Genomic DNA, 23,141 nt, shown 5'->3' with positions numbered 1-23,141 from the left:
CCTGCATTAAGAGCTCAAGTTCATCTTGTTTATTTCCTATGCTCTGTGCACTAATATAGAGGCAACTGTAACCATAAGCCATTCCCTCCAGCTGCTTCAATATTGGTTTTTTCTTGCATATTAGCAGGTTCCTGTAGCACCACCCCAGTTTCCTGTCCATCAATGAAGTTATTATTCCCAGTACTTGGTGTCCCCATCCTCTGAAATATTGTCTTCCTCATCCTGAGGATTCAGTTTAAAGCTCTCCTAATCATGATGTCATATGTTTGACAGGTGGTTTGTTCCACCCACCTGTCCCATTTGTCCTGCCAAAGGTCCTTCATCCTTTGCCTATTGTGGGGTGGGTGGGAGGCTTGGTGAGATCTAAGGGGATAGGGGAGTTGGCAAGCTGTAAGGGATGGGGATGGCAAGGAAAAAGTGGGTGGCTTTTCTGGGACATAGGCAGTTTGTGAGCAAAGTGAGTGGGAACAGCAGCCACTGGTGCTACAATTAATATGCTGGTCTTTAAAGATGCCACAAGGTTCTATACCCAGTGCTTAGGTAGCTGTGCTCCCTTGGGTTGAAGATTTCCAAAGACTTCCTTCAAAAAGGAAAAAAAATGTGTTTCCTGAATATTTTATATAGGAATAGCATACAACAGTATTTTCTTTATACCTGAACAGGATTAAATTAAAGTTTGGTGCATGTGTGGTCTGTGTACACATAACTACTATCTATGTTAAGTAACTCATGCTTGTTATATATGACCATGACTTGAACCATTTCTTCAGTCTGATGCACCGATTTGGTTATAAGCATCTTTGAAGCATTTGCATTCAGCACTTGGTGCAGAAAGTCTCCCTTACCTTGATACGACACAACTTCCACAGAAATGCCTTGCCTTCAAGACATACATGACACACATGTCTCTTGCATAGCAAAATTCTAATGAATACATTGTGAAATATGTAGTATAGCACTGTTGACTTAATATTGAACAAAATAATTATACAGGAACATCACAGATGTATCAATACAAATCACAGATCGAGAAATCTTTATATAAACCCTGTTCAGTAGAGTTCTTCTTTCATAAGAGCCATAGTTCGTTGGTATACTTCTTACAATATAAAAATAATGAAATATAGGACATTAAAAACCCTTATTTTTCACATTAATTTGCATGTTAAAAACAACTTGCCATTCTATTTATTCATTGGGTTAATACTTATGGTTAATCATATGGTCAACACATTTCTTTAACTTAACTATTTGGAGATAATATCAAAAAGTGCATATACGTCAATATTCCTGGTAGATTTTTCCAAAATTACAATCTGGCATCAGCTGAATTTACACACAGTTACCCTTGCACAGAGGTGCTTTGTAACTCATTAAGCAGAGCAAAATACAACAATATTGTGTGATGCGTGTAAGAGTGAGAGAGACTGGTGCTTACTTTGACAATTATTATGAGGGTCTAGAGGCCTAGGGGGTCCAAATGCCCTTAAAGTATCACAATTGTGACAAAGCAAAAGTGACAAAGCACATTCATGCATGGTTTGTATTATAGTGCAGTTTTGTGTTATTTCCAGCTAAATTATAAACTATTTTAAAACTTTGTCAAGCACCAGTGATGAGTCAAAAACCAGCCAGGAAAACACATAGCAAGAAGCCATTAGCACTTTGCTTCTAGACATGTCTCTTAGTAGCTCTGTTAGTTGTCCATATGACCCATTCAAGTTAGGAGGTGTCTTCAGCCCTCTTCTGAAATTGGTCCAGACTTTTTATGAAAAGCACAGGGGGAGGGGATATCAGTCTATAACCATTCATTAATTAGGAAGGTCAACAGTTGTGTCCTAGGATTCCATAACTGTGCTTGGTGTTAGAGCGAGAGTGTATTAGGTAGGTCTGTCACCTGGGTCCAGGATAGCCGTAAGGAAATTTGAGGACCAGATTACGGTGGCTGGGCAAGACATGGCTGCCGTAGTGCTCAACCAGACTTCCAAGGCTTAGAAACACAACATCTGCCTCCAGGTAAAACTTTGAGTCCTGTTGCGGAAGTAAAATGGACATCTGAAGTCACTGACCACCGCAGGAACATTCCATGACAATACAACAGACATACAACTCAGAGCAACTCTGACATACTGCAAAACATAACTAATTGGCTACACTCCATAATGTTCGCAAGCCTAATTCTGGTTAATGTTCAGATCAGAATACTGTATTTCCTCCCTTCAAACATAAAAAAGGTAAAGGACCCCTTAAAGTTAAGTCCGGTCGCAGACAACTCTGGGGTTGCGGCGCTCATCTTGCTTTACAGGCCAAGGAAGCCGGCGTTTGTCCGCAGACAGTTTTTCCAGCTCATGTGGCCAGCATGACTAAGCTGCTTCTGGTGCAACGGAACACCGAAACCAAAGCAGTGCATGGAAACGCCGTTTACCTTCCCACCAGAGCAGTACCTATTTATCTACTTGCACTTTTTGGCATGCTTTTGAACTGCTAGGTTGGCAGGAGCTGGGACTGAGCAACAGGATGCGGGGATTCGAACCACTGACCTTCTGATCGGCAAGCCCAAGATTCGAACTGCCAACCTTCTGATCAGCAAGCCCAAGAGGCTCAGTGGTTTAGACCACAGCGCCACCCACGTCCCTTTCCCTTCAAACATACAAAGACCTAAATCTGAAAAATCAAATGAGGCCCTTCTACATCTCCTTATACAGTGGTACCTCGGTTTTCGAGCGCCTTGGAAGTCAAACGTTTCGGTTTTCGAACACTTTTTTGAAGCCAAACGTGCCACATGGCTTCCATATTGAGTTTTTTGGATGTAAATGCTTCCAGAAATGCATGCTTCAGTTTTCAAACGTTTCGGAAGTCCAACGGTCTTCCAGAATGGATTACGTTTGAAAACCAAGGTACCACTGTAATCCAAACTCTGTGGAGGAAGATTAGTTTAGAAGCACAGTAAATAATATTTTAATCAAACACATAAAATAGAAGGGAATAGTTGCAAACCATGTTTTTACCCACCTGTTGAAAGATTCTGTAGTTTCTCACTTTCCCAATAGATTCATCCCATACAACCAATACCTTAAAGGAGGAGGAAAAAATCAAGATAAACACCTTATAACACCAACCATGTCCCAAACGTCTTTCCAGTTGGTATATTGCGAACAAAATTATTACAATTTGGTTTTTTACCTTGCCAGGATTTGTGGATGAATTCCTAATACAGAATAATCCACTTTTCGGGTGTCCTGTGGGATTTTCTGATCTGAACATCCTAAAATTGTAGGAAAATACTGAATTGTTACTTTTTCGAAACAACAAAAACAAGCTTCAATATGGCAATTACAACAAACCTGCCAAATGAATTTTCAGCAACAGCACTCATTTTCAGAACAGGTTAAAGATTTGCATAGCCATTCAGAACACGGATATTTGAGGAAACCACAACATACCCATTATGGGAAACAGATACATACTGCACATCAATGAGAGCAACCTAACCTAATCATAAGTTGCCACAGGATCCCATCTGCAAAGCTCTCGGCACCCAATAATCAATATTACAATAGTACATATCAGTACGTATCAAGTGCCCAGAATTCTGGTTTTCAGCCCTTTTCCAGCAGCTATTTCCCCATAGTTTTCCATCCTTTTTTCTGACTGGTTTTTGCAGCAGACACTAGGAAATATCGACATACCACAACAGCTTGCAATAAATGTATTTTACCTTTCAACTTCAAGGGATTCAGAGGTGTTCACAAATACTGAATTAGGCAGCTCAACCTGTATGAAAAAAAGGGTTGTCAAGCCAAAAGAATAAAAAGAGTACAATAGGTAAATGCCTATCAAAAGCAACTTTATGATCACACGTGACCACACCCATCTGTGGATGAAGCCCAAATCACACACATAGGGAAGCATATGTGATATCAGGGCAACATTATGAGAGTTGAATTATGAGTTGGCTGGCACTTCATCAACGCAAGTTTTCATTACTATATGTCTTCAATGCCAAATTACAGGAAATGCAGAATACTGCCCCAAAATAATAAAAGGCAGATGCCGCAGTACCAACAATTCTGTAACTTGACTTAAAAAGGTAAAGGTAAAGGTACCCCTGCCCGTACGGGCCAGTCTTGACAGACTCTAGGGTTGTGCGCTCATCTCACTCTAGAGGCCGGGAGCCAGCGCTGTCCGCAGACACTTCTGGGTCACGTGGCCAGCGTGACAAGCTGCATCTGGCGAGCCAGCGCAGCACACGGAACGCCGTTTACCTTCCCGCTAGTAAGCGGTCCCTATTTATCTACTTGCACCCGAAGGTGCTTTCGAACTGCTAGGTTGGCAGGCGCTGGGACCGAGTGACGGGAGCGCACCCCACCGCGGGGATTCGAACCGCCGACCTTTCGATCAGCAAGTCCTAAGCGCTGAGGCTTATACCCACAGCGCCACCTTGACTTAGCACTCAATAAAAGCCTGGCAGAGTGCCCTCTTTGTGCCAGGCTTGCGGGAGGGTGAGTTGCCACCAAGCATGGACTTGGGGCTGCTGCTGCCAAACTCTGTCCCTCCTCCGTGTCTCTTAGGACTGTAATCACCGTGAGACTTTGTCTGCAACCACTTACGGAATCAACATCCTGCATACATCTACCAAATGCTTGGCCTTCCCCCCACCCCACTTGAGTGGGCTTATCGTGTGGCAACGGTTCACAACCGGGCTTGGTTGGCATTGGTAGGATCTACTGTCCAGGGTGCGTAAGGGTGGGCTCCCTGCTTACCTTCTGGAGCTAGATCTTTAAGGGGCTTGAGACTGTGGACTGAGAGACGGCTAGCCAGCCATACCCTTCAGGTCAACAGTGGCGGTCATAAGCCATTTGCCACTACTTACACTTGCGATTACTTTCTTGTCCTAATCTGCTACTTGCTGCAAGTACAAGCCCACATTTTCAAACACTATGGACTACATACTTGAATACTGTGACACACATTACAACATTCCTACCGCATTGACTTTCCAGATGTTTCTGGATTACACCTCCCATCATCCTTGACCACTGGCTATCCTGGCTGGGGCTGGTGGGAGTCGGGTGTCCAACAACTTTAGACTGTAAACTGCCCTGTGATCTTCAGATGAAGGGTGGCATATGAATTTAATAAATAATAATAAACAATACCACTGCATTTTTTTGATGCAAAGGCAATGTCATGGTGAGCTGCATGTGAATTTAGTGTATACTCCTACTTTACAAGTGCTTTTGCTGTAGCCACTCAGTAACATATGAAGCCGTTCTGCTTGTTTAAAGATCATTAGATGATTTGCCCATCAATTCCAAATACAAGGTATATCAGGGTTCTGGTACTAGCCAACAGGATAGGACTGTATAAAGCAGAGCAATCTTACGGAATGAGCTGCCTTACCTTTTCATAGTCACCATTGGACTCTTCTCCAGATAAGTCTGATTTTGAAGGCAATAGTGGATTCTCAAATGAGGCAGCTCGGAAACTTTGTCCGTCTGGAGAAGATCTTCTAGGAGAAGCAGAGTCTAAACTGAAACTAGAAAGGAAATATTACATCGTTAATAGATTACGTAAGGAGATTCACATATGCCCAGTGCTTCATATGAACTGAGCCTGGGATAGATCTACTGAGTCTTCATAACTGAAGCATATGAATTGAATAACGCAATGCAACCAATAAATACACATGTAAAACTTGTGGCTGCACACAGCAGGCAAAAACTGGCAAAAGCAGACAAGTCGCTTTGCTCACCATTGTTGATCTTCTATTGAGAAACTCCCAGTAAAACTTCTAAGGGACCCTAGAACACCTGGGAGCAAGTCTGAAAGCTAACTATCTAAAGCCATTCCAGATGCTTAATTAGCATTAAAGGTAAAGGACCCCTGACAGTTAAGTCCAGTTGCGAACGACTCTGGGGTTACGGTGCTCATCTCACTTTATTGGCCGAGGGAGCCGCAGACAGTTTTTCTGGGTCATGTGGCTAGCATGACTAAGCTGCTTCTGGCGAAACCAGAGCAGCGCACGGAAACGCCATTTACCTTCCCGCCGGAGTGGTACCTATTTATCTACTTGCACTTTGACGTGCTTTTGAACTGCTAGGTTAGCAGGAGCTGGGACCAAGCAACGGGAGCTCACCCCGTCGTGGGGATTCAAACCGCCAACCTTCCGATCGGCAAGCCCTAGGCTCAGTGGTTTAGACCACAGCGCCACCCGCGTCCCATTAATTAGGATTAGGGGACCACAAATACAGTCACCAATCAATGAGGAATCAAATTCAGGGAAGGGGTTTAGTCAGCAGCCTGGAAAAACTGCAGTATTTTGCCATTTGTTAGAATCTGAAGCAGCAGCAACAAGGGGCTTAAAAAAAATTATGTTCTTCTGCCACCTCTGATGTTACATCAACAGAAAAAATAATAAGAAAAAATATTCACAAATGTTTTCTCTCTGAGTTGTGTTTTTAAATTTTACATTCCTGGGACAACTTAGTTTTTTAATCCATTTCCCCCCCTAAAATCTGATGTTATAAGGGGCTTTTAAAAGTTTTTTTTTAATTCACAAGTTTATCTATAAGCAGACTGTGAATATTATTTGTAGGTTGGTAAGTCAGCAAATTGTTTGCAAGACTGCTCTGGCAGCTTTCCATTCCAAGGCAAGGATTTGGGGGAATGGCAAATGAATTACTACCACATAACTGAATTAACACCAGAATCTCCAACATGATCAATACACATTTGTTTTCCAACTTACTGTGGAGGCAAAGGATTCTCTGGTTTAGAAACAGGCACACGTGGTTTCTCACAAGGCACTTGAGGCTTAGCTGGTACTTTTGGTGTCAAAAGTCCAGGTTTCCTTGGTGCCCGGGTATTTACCAGTGGAGTCACAAGATACTGTGGTAATTTGGGCTTGGTGCTTGGCAATGAAGGAGGCACTTGCGCAGGAAGTTTTTTCTCTTTAAACCTCTGGCTCTCTTCAGCAGTACGTAAAGTGCAGGTCAGTGGCAGACGTATACCTGAGGAAGAGCAACTCTCTGTGAGGTAGGTGGGCTTTTTGGCCAGAGGAATAGGAGGCACTGGTGGACCCTGGTTAGTGATTTGATGACGTGCTGGGTGGGGTCTCACATCATGCTCTGCTTCGCACTGAAAAGGGAATTCTCCTCTCCTGCTTAAGAGGATTTCAGGCCTCACATCCGTTAAGCTTTTTTTCAGGGAGGGCGCTGGAAGCACCGGCACACCACACCTGCCAGAGAACGAGTGTGCTTTTGTCTCTGGAAAGAAAGCTTTTCCCGGCGATGGAACTGGAGGAGGCGGGTACACTGGTGGAGATACCACATGATCTGTGTAAAAAAGAAGCAGAACAAGCCCGTCATTTAAATGGAAGTGTCTTCTACTCAGAGGAGAATCTGACAAATTTATTTAAAGGTCATTTAAATTGTAGATGGGAGAGAGGGGGAAATGCCACGAGGCACAAATAGAGGACAGAGATGCAGAAATTAGAACAAGTGACAACAACCACTTTAAAAACTGTATTCAAGACGTTAGTGGCATTACAGTCCATTTAGTATGTAATTTAGAGTAAGTCACAGACCCTGGGAGTGACAGAGAAGGAAGGGGCATGGTCCAGATCTGGCCATCACTCAGCAGGCCACATCTCTAGTCCAAGTGCTCATTTTGAGTCTCATCAGTTACCAAACCATTATCTGGTATGCAAGGAAAGACACTTCAGGATGTATCCCAAAGTTATATTTTGTGGGAAGAATGAGTGACAGAGGTACAATTTGAGATTTTAGTGATCAAGACTTCAACACAGATGTTGCAAGTCACATTTGTGGAGACTTGGAAAGTTATTTGTTCTTTTAAAAGGGTTGTGAGATTGACTAATTGGGAAACCTAGTTTAATTCAGAAGCAGGATCTAGCTTATCTCAATATATTGCTTACAATAGAAGGCAGCATGCCTAGAGAGTGGCAGGTGTAGCTGGGGACTGAGATTGCTTATACAGTGGTACCTCAATTTTTGAATGTCTCTGTTGACGAACATTTCAGTTTTTGAATGCCATAAACCCAGAAGTAAATGCTTTGGCTTTCGAACGTGTCTCGGAAGTCAAACATGCCACGCGGCTTCTGCTGAGTGCAAGATCCTGAGGTCTAGCTGTCGACTACTGAGTTTTCAGTTTTCAAAAGTTTCAGAACTCAGTCTTCTGGAACAGATTATGTTCGAAAACCAAGGTACCGCTGTGTAAGTATACATTATATGCTTAATGTAAGTTGCAGCTGCATTGTTCGTGTTGTTAATCATTTCTTTTCCTTGTTTATATTTGGATTATTATTATTTTTAAAGTAATGTATTTCTTCAGCACAGAGGTGAGCACCCTTTTTGACCCTGAGGGCCACCTGCAGCGGTGATCACTTACAAACTGCATGCACATACTCATCCTTTGAGATCGCCCTTTAAAGTGTAGCATTGCTGGAATGGAGAAGGGTAGATTCCTCTCCTCACCAGAAGGGAGACATAGCACTTCTCTGAGCTCACCTCAGTTTGGCAGGCTGAGTGCAGCATGATTTACACAAAGAGGAAGGTGCATGAGGTGACTCTTCCCGTGTGCCTTCCTCCCCACTGGAATCAACATTTCTCTGGCATGCTAACCTGATTTTTACCAGTGGCAGCAAAAAGCAAAAGTTTAGAGTAGACAATGCTAGGATAGGTAGAGAGTTTGAAATCTGTCTACCCAAGCCAGTGTCCTGATAGGTATGGGAATTGGCCCATTTGATAGGCAGGGAGGCGGTGATACACTGAGAATGAGGAGCTATGTGTTCATGCAAGTATGCACATGTGAAAGCCTAGGGTAGTCACGCCCACTTTCCATACACCCTCATTGCTGGGCTGTGGGTGCCAAATGGTTTACCAATGGTGAATGTAACTTTAGCCATTCCTGCTATAGATATTATTTTCATTAAACCCTCAAGGTTTTTCTCCTCTTACCAAGTACCAATAAATCCTCTTCATTTATTTCAAGCTTTGCACCAACAAATTGCACTAATTAGTTACAGGCTGGTCAGATTTCTGAAAATCATCAATCTGGTTTCTGTGGAGATGTAACTTCCTAGTTCCACATACCTTCACACTTTATACCATCCGAGTTATCTGGCTGTAAATATTCATCATCTTCATCCTGGTCATAATCTGAAAATCAAGGTAATGCATTAAATAGCACAGCAAAGTTACTTAACAGTACATGTCAGGGGCTCTGCAGCAGCTTGCCCAGCCAGAGGAAAACATGATTGGGCTGGAAATGACACAAAGCCAGTAGCATTCTGCTCACATCCTTATACATGGCCTCTCAAAACTTGCTTTGGGGATGGTAAAAACTGCAACGCCCCTTTAAACGGCAAGCAACCAACATAAAGACAGAAGAGAAGCCCTGCGGGATCAAGACAAAGGCCCATCTAGTCCAGATTCCTATTCTCACAGTGGGCAACTGGATACCTCTGGAATTCCACAATTACAACAGTGCTCTCCTGACTTGTGGTGACCACCAAGGGGTATTCAGCAACATGCATCCTCCGCCAGTGGAAGTACAGCATAGCCTTATCCTTCAGGAATTTGCCTAGCCGTCTTTTAAAGCCATTCACATTGGTGACCACCATCTCCACTTCTTGTAGAATTCCACAGTTTAAACTATGTGCCATTTGATGGCTTTTCTTTTGCCTGTCCTGAATCTTCCAACATTCAGCTTCATTGGATGACCCCAGGTTCTAGTGTTATGAGAGATGGAGAAAAGCTTCTCTCTCCTCACTTTCTCCACAACAGTCATAATCTTGAACACCTCTCTCATGTACCACCACCTTATTGCCTTTTTCTAAACTAAAAAGTCCCAGATTTTGCAACCTGTCCTCATAGGAGCTCTAGTTACTTGATTGTTTTGGCTGAACCTTTTCCAGCTCTATAGTACCTGTTTTCCAGGTGAGCTGGCACAGTATTCCAAATGTGGTCTCACTATAGATTTGTATAACAGTGCTATGATATTTCATTTTCAGCTTGTTTCTTCATGATCCATAACATGAAGTTCACCATGTTAGGGGCAACCATGATACATTCATATTGAGCTTTGCTACTAATTAGGGACTCTGTCTGTTCTCTTTCCCTCCATGTACCTTTAAGAGTTCATGCCTTGGCAGTGGTACAAGTTCTCTGGGGTGAGCCAAAGGGCAAGAGCTCTAGGGCTCTTTGCCTGGGGTTTGTGTACCTGGGAGGAGAGAAGGAAGCCAGTCCAAAGGGACTGTGGAAAGGATGCTCCTAAGCTTCTCGCATGGAGAAAAGATATAGACAATCTGGATCTTCTTTGGAACCTGTTGCCCCACCCTTCCAAAAACAACATCGTTTCTTTATTTGATCAGTTTCTTTATTTGAGGGTGAAACAGAAGTGGAGACTAAAACCTAAGAAAAACTTTGCTGCCTGGGAAAGTGAATTCTCCCTTCCCAGAGAGAATATATCAACTGCCCCAGAGCCGGTGCCATTTCTGATATTTTTTTGAATCACTACGAGTTCATATTAAAGTGCATTAACAGTTTGTTTTTATGGTTTGTTTTCTGCCGTATTTATATGCTATCATGTTTTTGATATGGTTATAGTGATTGTAACAGTTGCTAATTTAAAACGTTATCGCTATTACTGTGAGCAGCTTTGAGCTCAACATTGTTGTTGGAAAGGTGGAATACAGCTGTTAAGTCAAACCTGATTTGGATAGGGTTGCCTTCCCACAAAGGGCATCATTCACTTCGGAGGTTTTCCTGCACTCATTGCTGTTTGTGGAAGTACAGGTGGCAGCTGTGCCTAAGGAGTGTGGCTGCCAACAAATGATCAGGAGACGTAACGTGTGCTCCTGTTTCTTCCTTGGCAGGAGAGGCTTGCTGCCACAGTCAATCAGCTGATCGCCAGTGAAAGAAGCCTGCGGGGATTGGCTGTGTTAGAGAGTTCCATGTTGGGAACTCCATAATGCGGAGCTTGAATTCATCACCTGTCAACTGACCAGCAGTGACTACAAAAGCAGCATTTGAGTCCTAGCTGTGCTGCAGAGGAAGATCCAAGGTGAAGTCAGGTGATTGATGGTGGCCAGGCCAACCCACCTGTCAAAGTAGCCCTGTTGGGGAACCTAGGATCTGGCCCAGCCACTGGAAAGGTTCTTCCCTCTGCCTCACTCCACAGGAAAAATGTCTACCAGCTGCATCACCTTTATGAAAAGGGAACTTCTAAATTATCTTCTTACCTGAATTTTCCATTGGATGTTGAGAGTAGTGTATATTAACGGGTCGTTCTACTGAGCCATAGAAACTGTCAACATCTGAACCAGAATCACTAGAGAGAGCAAGAGAGAAGTTTTAGAGATGGCACTTGTACATTGGACTTATGGGAAGAGAAAAACTAGAGCACATTGATTGTGGAAATACAAAGTAACTGGGAAACTATTTATATCTTAGGTTACTGACAAAATGATATTGTATTAACAGGCAACATTCTTATTTTAGACTTTATAGCAGCCTTCTCCAACCCTGTGGAACGCCCTCCCACCAGATGTCAAGGAGATGAGTAATTATATAACCTTTAGAAGACAGCTGAAGGCAGCCCTGTATAGGGAAGCTTTTTAATGTGTACTGTTTTATTATGTTTTTATATATGTTGGAAGCCGCCCAGTGTGGCTGGGGCAACCCAGTCAGATGGGCAGGGTACCAATAATAAAAAAGGTATGTATGTATGTATGTATGTATGATTATGTATGTATGTATTATTCTCCCTACTTTAGGGGTAGCCCGTGTGGCACCCTCCAGATGTTTTGGAATACAACTCAGATCAGCCCCAGCTAGCATGGCCAATGGTCTGAGAAAAAAGGAGGTGGCCCAAAGCTTCTGAAAGCACCAGGCTGAGGAAGGCAGCTTAAGGCAAGTTCCTTGTCATTCTTCTGCCATGATGCCTGTGCCAGCATGTGCAGACCTTAAGTCAGTAACAGTTTCCTTCTTCTCGTGGTAGTGATCTATTTCTCTTCTAAGTGAGGCCATCCAGTCCTGAAAGACAAATGATGCATTATTTGGTAGGATTTTTAAGCAACAAGCATTTTGAAACAGGTATGTTTCCAAGATATAACTGCACAAACAGCTATGAAGCATGTAACATTCTATTAACTAATTTGTATTTTCAAAGCAACTATTATACAAGATTTATACAGGGGAGTAATCTCACAGGGGCCAAGCTCACACCATGGCCAGATTTTTAATAGTACGAATGATACAACTGCACTATGGCCCATGCCTGCAATGCAGCACAGACTCTAAGCTTTCATTTTTTAAAAAGGAAGTAGTAAACCTCTGACCCTACTAGAAGGAAAGTGATGAAGAAAAATATGCAGGCACCCTTCTAAGCAATTTCTGTGGCATATGACAGCCTGGCTACTCCCATCTTTCAGTGTTTTTAGCCAATGAGTGAAGTTAGAACTGGGAATGATAAGTGAGTTATTTGGACACCCTACTGGGATCCTAAAGAGCTACTGCTTTCCCCTCCGCTCTAGTGCACTTTTCCTTCCTGCTTCTGTTTCATTTTCTAGTCTTTCGAATCTCAGTAGTTTTAAAGACCAACTTTTGCCCTTCCCTCAATCACCTCAGGTGGTTTTGTTTGAGGTAAGATAGTCTCTAAAAGTATTTTTTGCAAATGCTGCTACGTAATAGGTAGCTGAAGTCCAGGCAGCCTCTAAGAGTTCACCATATAGTTAACATACAATACAGTGGTCTACATGACTACTCAGGATTAAGTATCTTTGTATTTACTGCTGGCCACATGACCCGGAAGCTGTACGCTGGCTCCCTTGGCCAATAAAGCGAGATGAGCACCGCAACCCCAGAGTCAGTCACGACTGGACCTAATGGTCAGGGGTCCCTTTACCTTTAAGTGGGAATAGGATTGCAGGCCTTTGCTTGCTTGTGGGGAAGGAGCATAGGGTGAGGGGGGGGTCAGTATCAATACAAAACAAACAGATCTTGCATAAAGGCATTTATTTAAAAATTATGAAAGAGGAGGAAATTAACAATAATTTTAGCACAATTAAATTATTAATAATAAAAAACAATTATTCTATACATTTAAAAATCATCTTATTTCTCCCAGTGGGTCTGCTGTTGGAGTAGAATATTGAAATGTAGGGCTTTTTGTTTTTTTACTGGGCCATTAGGAAACATACTATCCTTACTATTTCACCTATAAAGAATTAAAATAGTAAAAATGAAAAATAAAATTAAAAGTATATCACTCTGCTTTTCACAATTATTAGTATATAATTATGGCTGTGAGGGGGCATAACTGTGATTATCATGAAGGGAACCTAAACTTCTGAATTTGCCACTACAGTACTGGTAGACATGGCTAGGAACATAGCGTTGATTGCCTTTCAAATATCTTATTTGGATAATAAATTTTATTTCACCTTTCTTTCATCTTCAGAGGCGGCAGAAAAAAACCAGGTCCTATGCTTTTTGCTAATGTGAACCAACTTGAAAGGAAATACATTGTTTGATGTTGTTTCTTCTGCTGCCCGCATAACCCTGTGTAACAATGAAATTATTTTTAAGCTAAAATAATGTTTATAAAGATAGCAAAATTGACATACCACAATTGCATATAGACTTTTCTGTCCCAAAAACCAACCAAATCAATGCACAACACAACATCTGTACTGCTTTGTCTAAAAGAGCCATAAAAATGTAACCCTACTAAACTACAGGTGGAAACAACCTCCAAAATTAGGAGGACCACATGAAATAGTTTCCAAAGGGGTAGCCATGTTAATTGTTGCAGCCAAGAGCCTTGCAACCACCTTAAAATACATTTATTATGGCATGCTTCTTTGTGGACTACAGCCGACTTCATCAGCAGCATGAAGCATTCTCCGAAATAGGCAAGTACTACACAAGCGTAAAACAAAATGTAAATGCAAAACAAGCCACACTGTGGGAACTATATTCAGGCTTAAATATATGTAAATAATTACAACAACAATTCATAAAACCATGCTGGTGAGAACACAAATAACCTTGTATTGCTAAGCTAATTCATACATTATTAATTGCATTTATTATATAGCTACTCCATACCATAAGCTCTCTAGGCAGCTCCCAAAGCAAATTCAACAATTAAAATGCATCGATAGACAGATGCTCCATGAATATGACTAATGCTCTTTTAAAGTCATCCATGCTGATGGCCGCCACTGCATCTTATGGGAGCAAATTCCATAATTTAGCTATGGGCTACGTGAAAAAGTAGTTTGACTCTCCTGAATCTTCCAACGTTCACTGGATGGCCCCAAGAGTTCTAGTATCATAAGGTAGGGAGAAAAACTTCATTTCTATCATGATGAAATACTGCAATAGGATAAACTATATTTCCACTTACCTATTATAGCCCTTCAGTGAGAAGGCACCCTGAGGAGCTGCCGAAGTGCTACTCTTAAAGTAGTAAATACATCCCTTATGGATAATCACAAACCTCAGTGGCCCTGGACCAATATCAAGGACATGGAAAGAAGGGGGGGAGGGACTTCATGTATTATTAGATTACCAAAAAAATGTACTTGCTTACATCAACACTGATGGACTTCGGATCTATAGCATTTCCAGATGCCTATCACAATGCTAGGGGATGCCAGCAGTCTTCCCCCTCCCCATCCCAAATACTCCCTACGTGGGGCAAAGTAGTATTTTATAAAAGTTAGTGAAAACACAATTCTGGCTCCTTGTGAATGGTTTTGCAAGTCAGATACCTGCCCCTGAAACACATGCTCCCTCCCTCCTTTCCACCCTGGAAACTGCTTAAACAGGAATCTGGTAAGTATCAGAAGTAGCCATAAGGCCAACTAGGGAAAGGAAGGGGACATTTGTGCCTGAAAAGGGACATGCTACTAACACATGTACCTGGTTTGCAAACCCTATTTTGCAGGGAGCTAGTGTTACATCTGCACCAGACTTCATTGGCTGACGACTCAACCACATTCTACACAGCTGCAACAAAAGCTCAGCAATAGGATGTGGGGATGAGTGTACATTTACTGCACTAAAAACAGATAGTAAAATAAGGCATGCCGGTAAAATTAAGTCTAGTCCACTTTGACCTAGTGCAGATATAGCCTCCGTACAAATATAAGCACATACTTTATCACAGTTTGGAATGAAAGCATTTGAGGTTGGCACATCCTTGTTTTCCAACTTACATTTTAAGAGCTGGAACTGAGTTCCTCCTTTTTTGTGCAGGTATCCTGACTTGGTAACACCTCCAGGCATTGTCAGTAGGTTCTGTGCTCCAATAGCTTTCATTGGGACAGGCCACAATGTCTCTTCTGAAGTCATTGTTCTGAAATTTACAAAATGAGCACATTAGAGATATCATTTCATTAACATACACCAACACCAATTTACATGTAATGCATTATCTAATTTGATACAGCTTACAAACACTGATCTATTTTCTGGAAACAGAGAAACTAGTCTAGCTTAGACTGCTGCAGTGTTGTAAAACCGTGTTAGCTCCATACAAAGACAGCACACTAGTAACTGGAATTGAGTACTGAGAACCATTTTGCCAGTACAGTGGTACCTCGGGTTAAGAACTTAATTCGTTCCGGAGGTCCATTCTTAACCTGAAACTGTTCTTAACCTGAAGCACCACTTTAGCTAATGGGGCCTCCCGCTGCCGCCGCGCGATTTCTGTTCTCATCCTGAAGCAAAGTCCTTAACCCGAGGTACTATTTCTGGGTTAGCGGAGTCTGTAACCTAAAGCGTCTGTAACCCAATGTACCACTGTACTTAAAAGCTCCACTGAATTCTGGTTTCTTTCCAAGCATAGTTCAGAGTGCGGGCGCTTACAAGATGCCACAGAATACTGTTAACAAAGGGCCTAATAAACTTCCCACCCTAGTTATAAAGAATACCCCCAGCCCCATCCCAATATAGAGATTTCAACTGTAGACATTACCAAAGAGCAAGCCTCCATGAATGAAGTGCTTACTTCTGAGTAAACAAGCATAGGATTTAGCAGCAAAAGGAAAGTTTCAAGAACAGTGATGGGGTGGAGGGGGGAAGCAAAGATGGCAAACAAAAAGCAAGGGAGGGAAGTCTTTCCTGCAGACCCGGAACCAAAAGCCAGCATTCATTCTCACCAAGCAGTGGGGGCAGGGGTTGCCTAAAACAAACCATAATCTCCTTCACTCACCCTCCTCATACTGCACAGTCAATACACACCCTGCTCCATTCTGTTTTGGTTTCTAGTACACTTTCAATCAAAGGGGTAGCCCACTAGTCCTAGCTTACAGCAGAAACAAGAAATAGTCCAGTAACACTTTAAAGGCTAGAAAATGTATTACTGCATAAGCTTTTATGGATTACCAAGAATGGAGCATCTGAGGAGGGTGACTCTAACCCAAGGTACCTTAGCCATAATAAATCTGTTTCCCATAAGTGGAAGTTTATGTGGAGGCCCTGTAAAGAAGTCCTGAGTGGCACCTTTAAGGCTAACCAATTCAGGCTACGAGGCTGTGCATAGTTATCATGGAGCAATTCCCATGGAATTCAGTGTGGTCTGCTTCTGAGTAATGTACAGTTACTGTACAGTAGAATCTCACACCCTCCAGCCTTTCAATGAAAATAGAAGCATCCAATCCGTGCCTTTTCTGAAACAAAGCAGGACACTTTTCAGTTAACTTAGGTATAAAACTGCAATGCTGAACGTTCCACAATATCTTTGCAAGAGAGGAGAGGGGAGAGAAAACCAGAATGACTTCACCACACTCCTATGACCTCCATCAGGCCCAGCTACCTGGGAGTAAGGTAAAGGTAAAGGGACCCCTGACCATTAGGTTCAGTCGTGACTGACTCTGGGGTTGCGGCGCTCATCTCGCTTTATTGGCCAAGGGAGCCAGCGTACAGCTTCCGGGTCATGTGGCCAGCATGACTAAGCCACTTCTGGCGAACCAGAGCAGTGCACGGAAATGCTGTTTACCTTAGCGCCGGAGTGGTACCTATTTATCTACTTGCACTGGCATGCTTTCAAACTGCCAGGTTGGCAGGAGCAGGGACCAAACAATGGGAGCTCACCCCATCGCAGGGATTCGAACCGCCGACCTTCCGATCCGCAAGCCTTAAGCTCTATGGTTAAACCCACAACGCCACCCGAGTAAGCCCCACTTAATTCAATAAGAGTTACTTCTGGGTAGACAATGTTTAAGTGTGTGCCACATATCAAAAACCATGACAACATGGCACCCATCTTGAAATTTTTATTTTTAGTTTTGCTTTCAGTGGGTTTTTTGTTCCAGTTGCAGATATGTGCTTTCAGCTGCTGAGTGGCATACAAATTCTTCTGCTGGTAGCGGAGAACATGCTTGGTGTCAAAACGAGTCAGAAATTCCAGGAAGTTTGCAGTCTATTTAAAAAAACGACAAAGCAGAAAGTCCCAGTTTATTTATGTACTTCGGAAAACAGACAACTGACCAAAGCTGAAAAAAGGAACTTGAAATGCACACAGTATTTCCAAATGCAGTCTTCATTGCTTCTCTGCCCTTGCGTGACTCTGTATGATCTCTTTTAACAAGACACGATTATGATCTAATCAGTCTTCTCTGCAACAGTTCCCTCTATTGCCATCTTAAGACTGAAAGCCAGCTGCATACAAGGGTTTAATGCAGGGGTAGGCAACCTAAGGCCCGGGGGCCGAATCCGGCCCAATCGCCTTCTAAATCCGGCCCGCAGACGGTCTGGGAATCAGCATGTTTTTACATGAGTAGAATGTGTGCTTTTATTTAAAATGCATCTCTGGGTTATTTGTGGGGCACAGGAATTCGTTCATTTTTTTCGTTCAAAATATAGTCCGGCCCACCACATGGTATGAGGGATGGGGGACTAGCCCACGGCTGAAAAAGGTTGCTGATCCCTGGTTTAATGCATGGGTGTAGCCAAGGCAAGGTGTAGCCCAGATCAAGTAAAAGAATAGAAATACTTAACCAACTGACCAATCACATCAGTTCTGTCCGCTCTAACAAAAGTCCTGCCCTCCCCCAACAAAAATCCTGGTGATGCCCATGGTTTAATGCTATACCCTGTTAGAAATATTCTTTCCCCTATGAATTATTAGGTTTCCAATAATAAGTAAATACAGAAGCAGAGTTAAGGATGCTAATGCAATTTCATTACACTGTTATACTTCCCCCACTGAATAAACAAACAACTTTCCCGGGTTTTATGTTCTGGAGATCGTGCCTAAAGCCAAAATCATGTATAGTCAAAACACATTGGGTTTATTGGCGGGTGGGGTTGCCAAAGTCATTTTTCCTGGGTGCCCACCCCCTTTTTATTTATTAATTTTCCCAAGCATGTAAAGTTGAATGCACACAAGTAAATTGTGTTTAAGTTGTGGACTTACTGTGCATGGAACCACTGTAAAAAATAAAATAACTTAATTAAAACTAAATTCCCCCTCTCTCACCAACAGACCCTTCCAACTCTACAATTCTATGATTCTAAGTGTCACACAAATGTCCTCAACATATCAGTGCAGAAAAGAAATAACAATTTACATGCAAATAATAACATAGCAAAATATAATTAATCTACCAAAAGAGCAGTTTACTTCAATATGCCCAAACAGCAACTCTTCATAAATTCTACAGTGGTACCTCAGGTTAAGAACTTAATTCGTTCTGGAGGACTGTTCTTAACCTGAAACTGTTCTTAACCTGAAGCACCACTTTAGCTAATGGGGCCTCCCGCTGCCGCTGCGCAGCCGGAGCACGATTTCTGTTCTCATCCTGAAGCAAAGTTCTTAACCCGAGGTACTACCGGTATTTCTGGGTTAGCGGAGTCTGTAACCTGAAGCATATGTAACCTGAGGTACCACTGTATTGTTATTAACAAGTTTCACAGCATAAAAAACAACCAGCACTGGTGCGGGATTTGAAGATTAGATACATAGATAAGGTCTAAGGTCAAATCACATCAAAACAGATTTTCAAGTGTAGTGACAGCCAAAGTACCTATATACAACAGAATCCCTCCAAAATAATCACTGAAGAACTAAATAAAAAAATTCCTTCCAGTAGCACCTTAGTGACCAACTAAGTTTGTTATTGGTATGAGCTTCCGTGTGCATGCACACTTCTTCAGATACCTTGCATGCACACAAAAGCTCATACCAATAACTAACTTAGTTGGTCTCTAAGGTGCTACTGGAAGGATTTTTTAAATTTTGTTTCGACTACGGCAGACCAACACGGCTACCCACCTGTGACTGGAGAACTAGTAGTTGAAAAGCCCCTCCGTATGAGTTAAAGTAATTAAGAAAAGGGAACCACACATCCATAAAATTGTATCCCCCACCAGCTAATCTACACTGAGAGTTAATTTCTCTTCTAGAGCTAACAGCCACTCTACGATATGAATGCCCAATCAAGATTTTCTCTAATACTGTACACTACTCTTTTCAATTATTTATTTAAGGCATTTATATACCTATTAATCATTAGCATTTCCCACGATGCACAATTTCCATACTCACTGCCATCAAGAACTTAATGATCTCTATGAAGCGCTTGATTGTTACTGACTCTGAAAATACTGAGAAGTGCTAAAACTGGATCTTAAAACCTTTATGTGGACAAAACATTTTCTCTACAAGAAAGAGCAAAGAGACTTGATTTGCAGAAAATCAGTGCAGGTTATTATAAAGAAAATATCCCTCATTCCCTAGCTGAAGATGAGCCTAAACAACTCTCACCATACGTGGCCAATTGGCTGTGTTGACTGGGGGCTAACGGGAGCTGATATTTAAAACATCTCTGCTGGGCACCAGGTTGAGGGAAGCTATTCTAGGCTATAGAATCACAAGGTTGGAAGGGGCTTCAAGGCCAATCTAGTCTGAATCCCAGCCAGTGCAAGTAATTTTCTGGTACTGCATCCACCTCAAAGGTGGATGACCAAAGGCTGCTTGACCACCTAACAAACAAAAAGTTCACAACTTTCCAGGGCACTTTGTCTCACTGTCAAAATGCTCATACACATATGAAGATTTTTCTAATATTTGGTCAAAATTTGTTCTCCTGACATTTGAACCAGTTCCTTTGAAATGAGGCACAGAGGAGACTGTGGTGCCTTTATGATATATGGTTTATTTACACATATACAACCTGAGCCTACAGTGGAGGGGCTCGCAGCATTAACTCCTATTGCCACAGCCTTGGATTCAAACAGACATCAAACGCTGCTCTCTGACTCTCTTCTGCTTGCTGCTTTATTTCTAAGTTCACATCACAGCCCCAAAACTCCATGTCAAATTCAGCTTTGTCTGTTGTGGGAGCCCCCACCTATTTGCTGTCTCGCACAGAGCCCCTTAATCGTTTGCTCCCTTAAGGTCCAGGCGATCATTTGCCAGGAAGCAAGCTTGGCTTGAATAGATTTTAACATTTCTGGATCCAGGGATTAGAGGGGGCTGGCATCCAGTTTAACACAATGACACACACACATCTAAACTCATAACACCTTCAAATGTTGAAAGATAGCTATCAAATTGCCTCTTCATTTCTTTTTTAGGCCAAATGTATACAACTCCTTTAATCTTTCCAGGGCCTTCAGCAACCTTGTCACACTCCTCCAGACACTTTCCAGTGCCCCTGCACTGGTATCCGTCTTAAACTATGGTACCCAGTTTGGGCACAGAATTCTAGGTGAGATCTGACCAAAGCAGAATAAAAGGGTGCCATTACTTCTAAAGATCTGGTAGCTATAATTCTGTTGATGAAGCACAGAGTTACATTAACTTTCTTAGCTATCATATTGCCCTGGTGACTCACCTTTAACTTGTGGTGTACTAAAACCTCTTCCCACATGCACTGTTGTAAATAAAGCTCAGTATATTCCATTCAACATTTGTCCACCTGATTCTGCCTAACCAAATGCAGAACTTTATATAATCTGTTAGACCAATCTTTACTTTTGGCACAGTTCTCCATCCCATCATGATAATTCTGAAATTTTGTTTCTGTCTTTAAGGTTGTTAGGTAGCTCTACCAGTTTGATGTCACTTGCAGATTTGATAAGGATCCCCTCTACTCTTTCATCCATGTCATTTATTGTGATGGGATGGTGAGCTGCTTGTGCGTAAAATCCTGATCCCTCAGAGTTTGGCTAAGTTCCCAAACCTCTGTCTGTGATGGAGCTCCTTAAGCATGGCTCCATCAATCGCTCGTTGTCTCGGACAGTGGGCGTTTACGGAACTTCTTCCAGCATAAAAGCTCCTTAACGGAAACGCGTCTTCTGGACTCTCGGCGTGACAGTTTCCGCCGAGGAGTGGGTGTCCCTACGGGAGGTCCTGAAACCTCCCCACTGTTCTCGCTTGAAGTGTCTCTGAGCCCTCCCTCCGACTCACTTTCCCTTGGAACTCCACTTCTCCCCCTGCTGGTCCCCTCCTCCGCTGAGTGGTCTCTCTCACCCTCCATGAGCCCTTTCACCTCCTTCGTCTCAGATGACAGTTCCCTGACATCCACCTCCCCTCCAGGGCCCCCTTCACCCCCTTCCCTCCCCTCCTCTGCGGGAGGCGAGGGAGCAAAACCCCTGAAGGAACCTCCCTCATCTTCCGAAGTTTCGAACACTTCCCTCCACCTTTTGCTGTTTCCGGTTTCCAAGTACTCCTCCTCCTCGGAGTCTGTACCTCCTTCCAACTCCGATTCCCTGAATCCCTCCAGTTCCTCCTCATCGTCGGTGGTGCCAAAGTACTCCCTCCGGAACCTCGCTACTGGCTGAGGTTTCCTGGGGAACCTTTGGTGAAACGTTTCGATCAAGATCTCGTCATGGACCTCCTCTGCCTTCACCCAGGTGTTTTCCGACTCCGGTTCCCCTTCCCACGCGACCAAATACTCCACCTGACTACCCTTCCACCTGGAGTCGATGATTTCCGCCACATAGTTGCGGCTTTCCCTTTCTTCTATGGCTGGCCCCCGTGTGGATACCCCTTCACCTTCCCCCCTGTATGGTGACAGTAATGACCTGTGGAATACTGGGTGCAGTTTCATGTGGTTCGGTAACCGGAGTCTGAAAGCCACTGGGTTGACCTGTTGGATGACCTCAAATGGTCCCAATCTTTTGGGTCTCAATTTCTTGCAACCCCCCTTGAACGGCAATCCTTGGGTTGATAGCCAGACCCGACTCCCCACCCTAATTGTTTCACCTTCCCTTCTGCTCTTGTCTGCCTGCCTCTTATATTCTTCTTTGGCCCTTTCTAAGTTGTGTTGGAGTTGACGATGGATCGCTTCCATTTCTTCTACAAAAAGTTCAGCGGCCGGAACACTCCATCTCTCTCCTCCTTCCCCTGGAAACGCCCTGGGGTGGCACCCATAATTAGCCAAAAAGGGGCTCATCCCGGTGGACACATTCTCTGCATTATTGTAAGCAAATTCCGCTAGTGCCAACTTTTCGACCCAATCGTTTTCTCTGTCATTGACATAACACCTCAGGTATTGTTGAAGGATACCGTTTGCCCTCTCCGCCTGCCCATTGGTCTCAGGGTGCCTGGCAGTCGAAAAGTTGACCTCTACGTGCAACAAGCTCATAAGCTTCCTCCAGAATCTGGACGTGAACTGTTTCCCTCTGTCGGAAACCACCCTCAAGGGGGCGCCATGCAGCCTAAAAATATGTTCTACAAACAATTTCGCTGTCTCTTCCGCCGTGACTGCATGTGAGCAAGCTACAAAGTGACCCATCTTAGTTAACAGGTCTACTACGACTAGTATGGCGGTTTTCCCCTGGGATTTGGGCAGATCAGTCATAAAATCTATCGACACCGCCTCCCACGGTCGTTCTGGTGTGGGTAACGGTTCTAATAACCCCGCTGGTGCCCGCCTTTCTCCTTTGGCTCTCTGGCATTGGTCACACCTTCTCACATACTCCCGTACATCCTCCCTCACCTTGGGCCACCAAAACTCCCTGGTCACCAACCACATGGTCTTGTGTTGCCCAAAATGCCCCGCTGTGGGATTGTCGTGCAGCTGTTTGAGTACTCTCCCCCTCAATTCCCCTTCGGGTATATATAGCGCCCCTTTGTAATACAATGCCCCGTTTCTT

The 23,141-nt window shown here is 43.2% G+C and overlaps 1 protein-coding gene across 4 annotated transcripts in view; it reads right to left on the bottom strand.

Moving 5' to 3' along the window:
• Positions 1–1,021: 1,021 nt before the first annotated feature.
• The window catches only part of SH3BP2 (SH3 domain binding protein 2), a 35,318-nt gene continuing 13,198 nt past the window's right edge, over positions 1,022–23,141 (bottom strand). For all 4 annotated transcript variants that reach the window (XM_083630497.1, XM_083630499.1, XM_083630498.1 and 1 more), the window contains exons 2-13: positions 15,251–15,390; positions 14,437–14,539; positions 13,469–13,586; positions 11,989–12,059; positions 11,267–11,355; positions 9,117–9,182; positions 6,752–7,337; positions 5,404–5,533; positions 3,719–3,774; positions 3,184–3,265; positions 3,013–3,072; positions 1,022–2,031 (exon numbers count right to left, since the gene is read on the bottom strand). In XM_083630497.1, coding sequence (XP_083486623.1) covers positions 1,894–2,031; positions 3,013–3,072; positions 3,184–3,265; positions 3,719–3,774; positions 5,404–5,533; positions 6,752–7,337; positions 9,117–9,182; positions 11,267–11,355; positions 11,989–12,059; positions 13,469–13,586; positions 14,437–14,539; positions 15,251–15,386 — 1,635 coding nt within the window. In that variant the 5' untranslated portion in view covers positions 15,387–15,390 and the 3' untranslated portion in view covers positions 1,022–1,893. The remainder of the gene's footprint in view (positions 2,032–3,012; positions 3,073–3,183; positions 3,266–3,718; positions 3,775–5,403; positions 5,534–6,751; positions 7,338–9,116; positions 9,183–11,266; positions 11,356–11,988; positions 12,060–13,468; positions 13,587–14,436; positions 14,540–15,250; positions 15,391–23,141) is intronic.

This window comes from Podarcis filfolensis (assembly GCF_964270895.1).
Source record: "Podarcis filfolensis genome assembly, chromosome: 9".
NCBI classification, from domain to species: Eukaryota; Metazoa; Chordata; class Lepidosauria; order Squamata; family Lacertidae; genus Podarcis; species Podarcis filfolensis.
The sequence above is the reverse complement of the archived record's forward strand: the minus strand, read 5'-3'. Positions and strand labels throughout refer to the sequence as shown.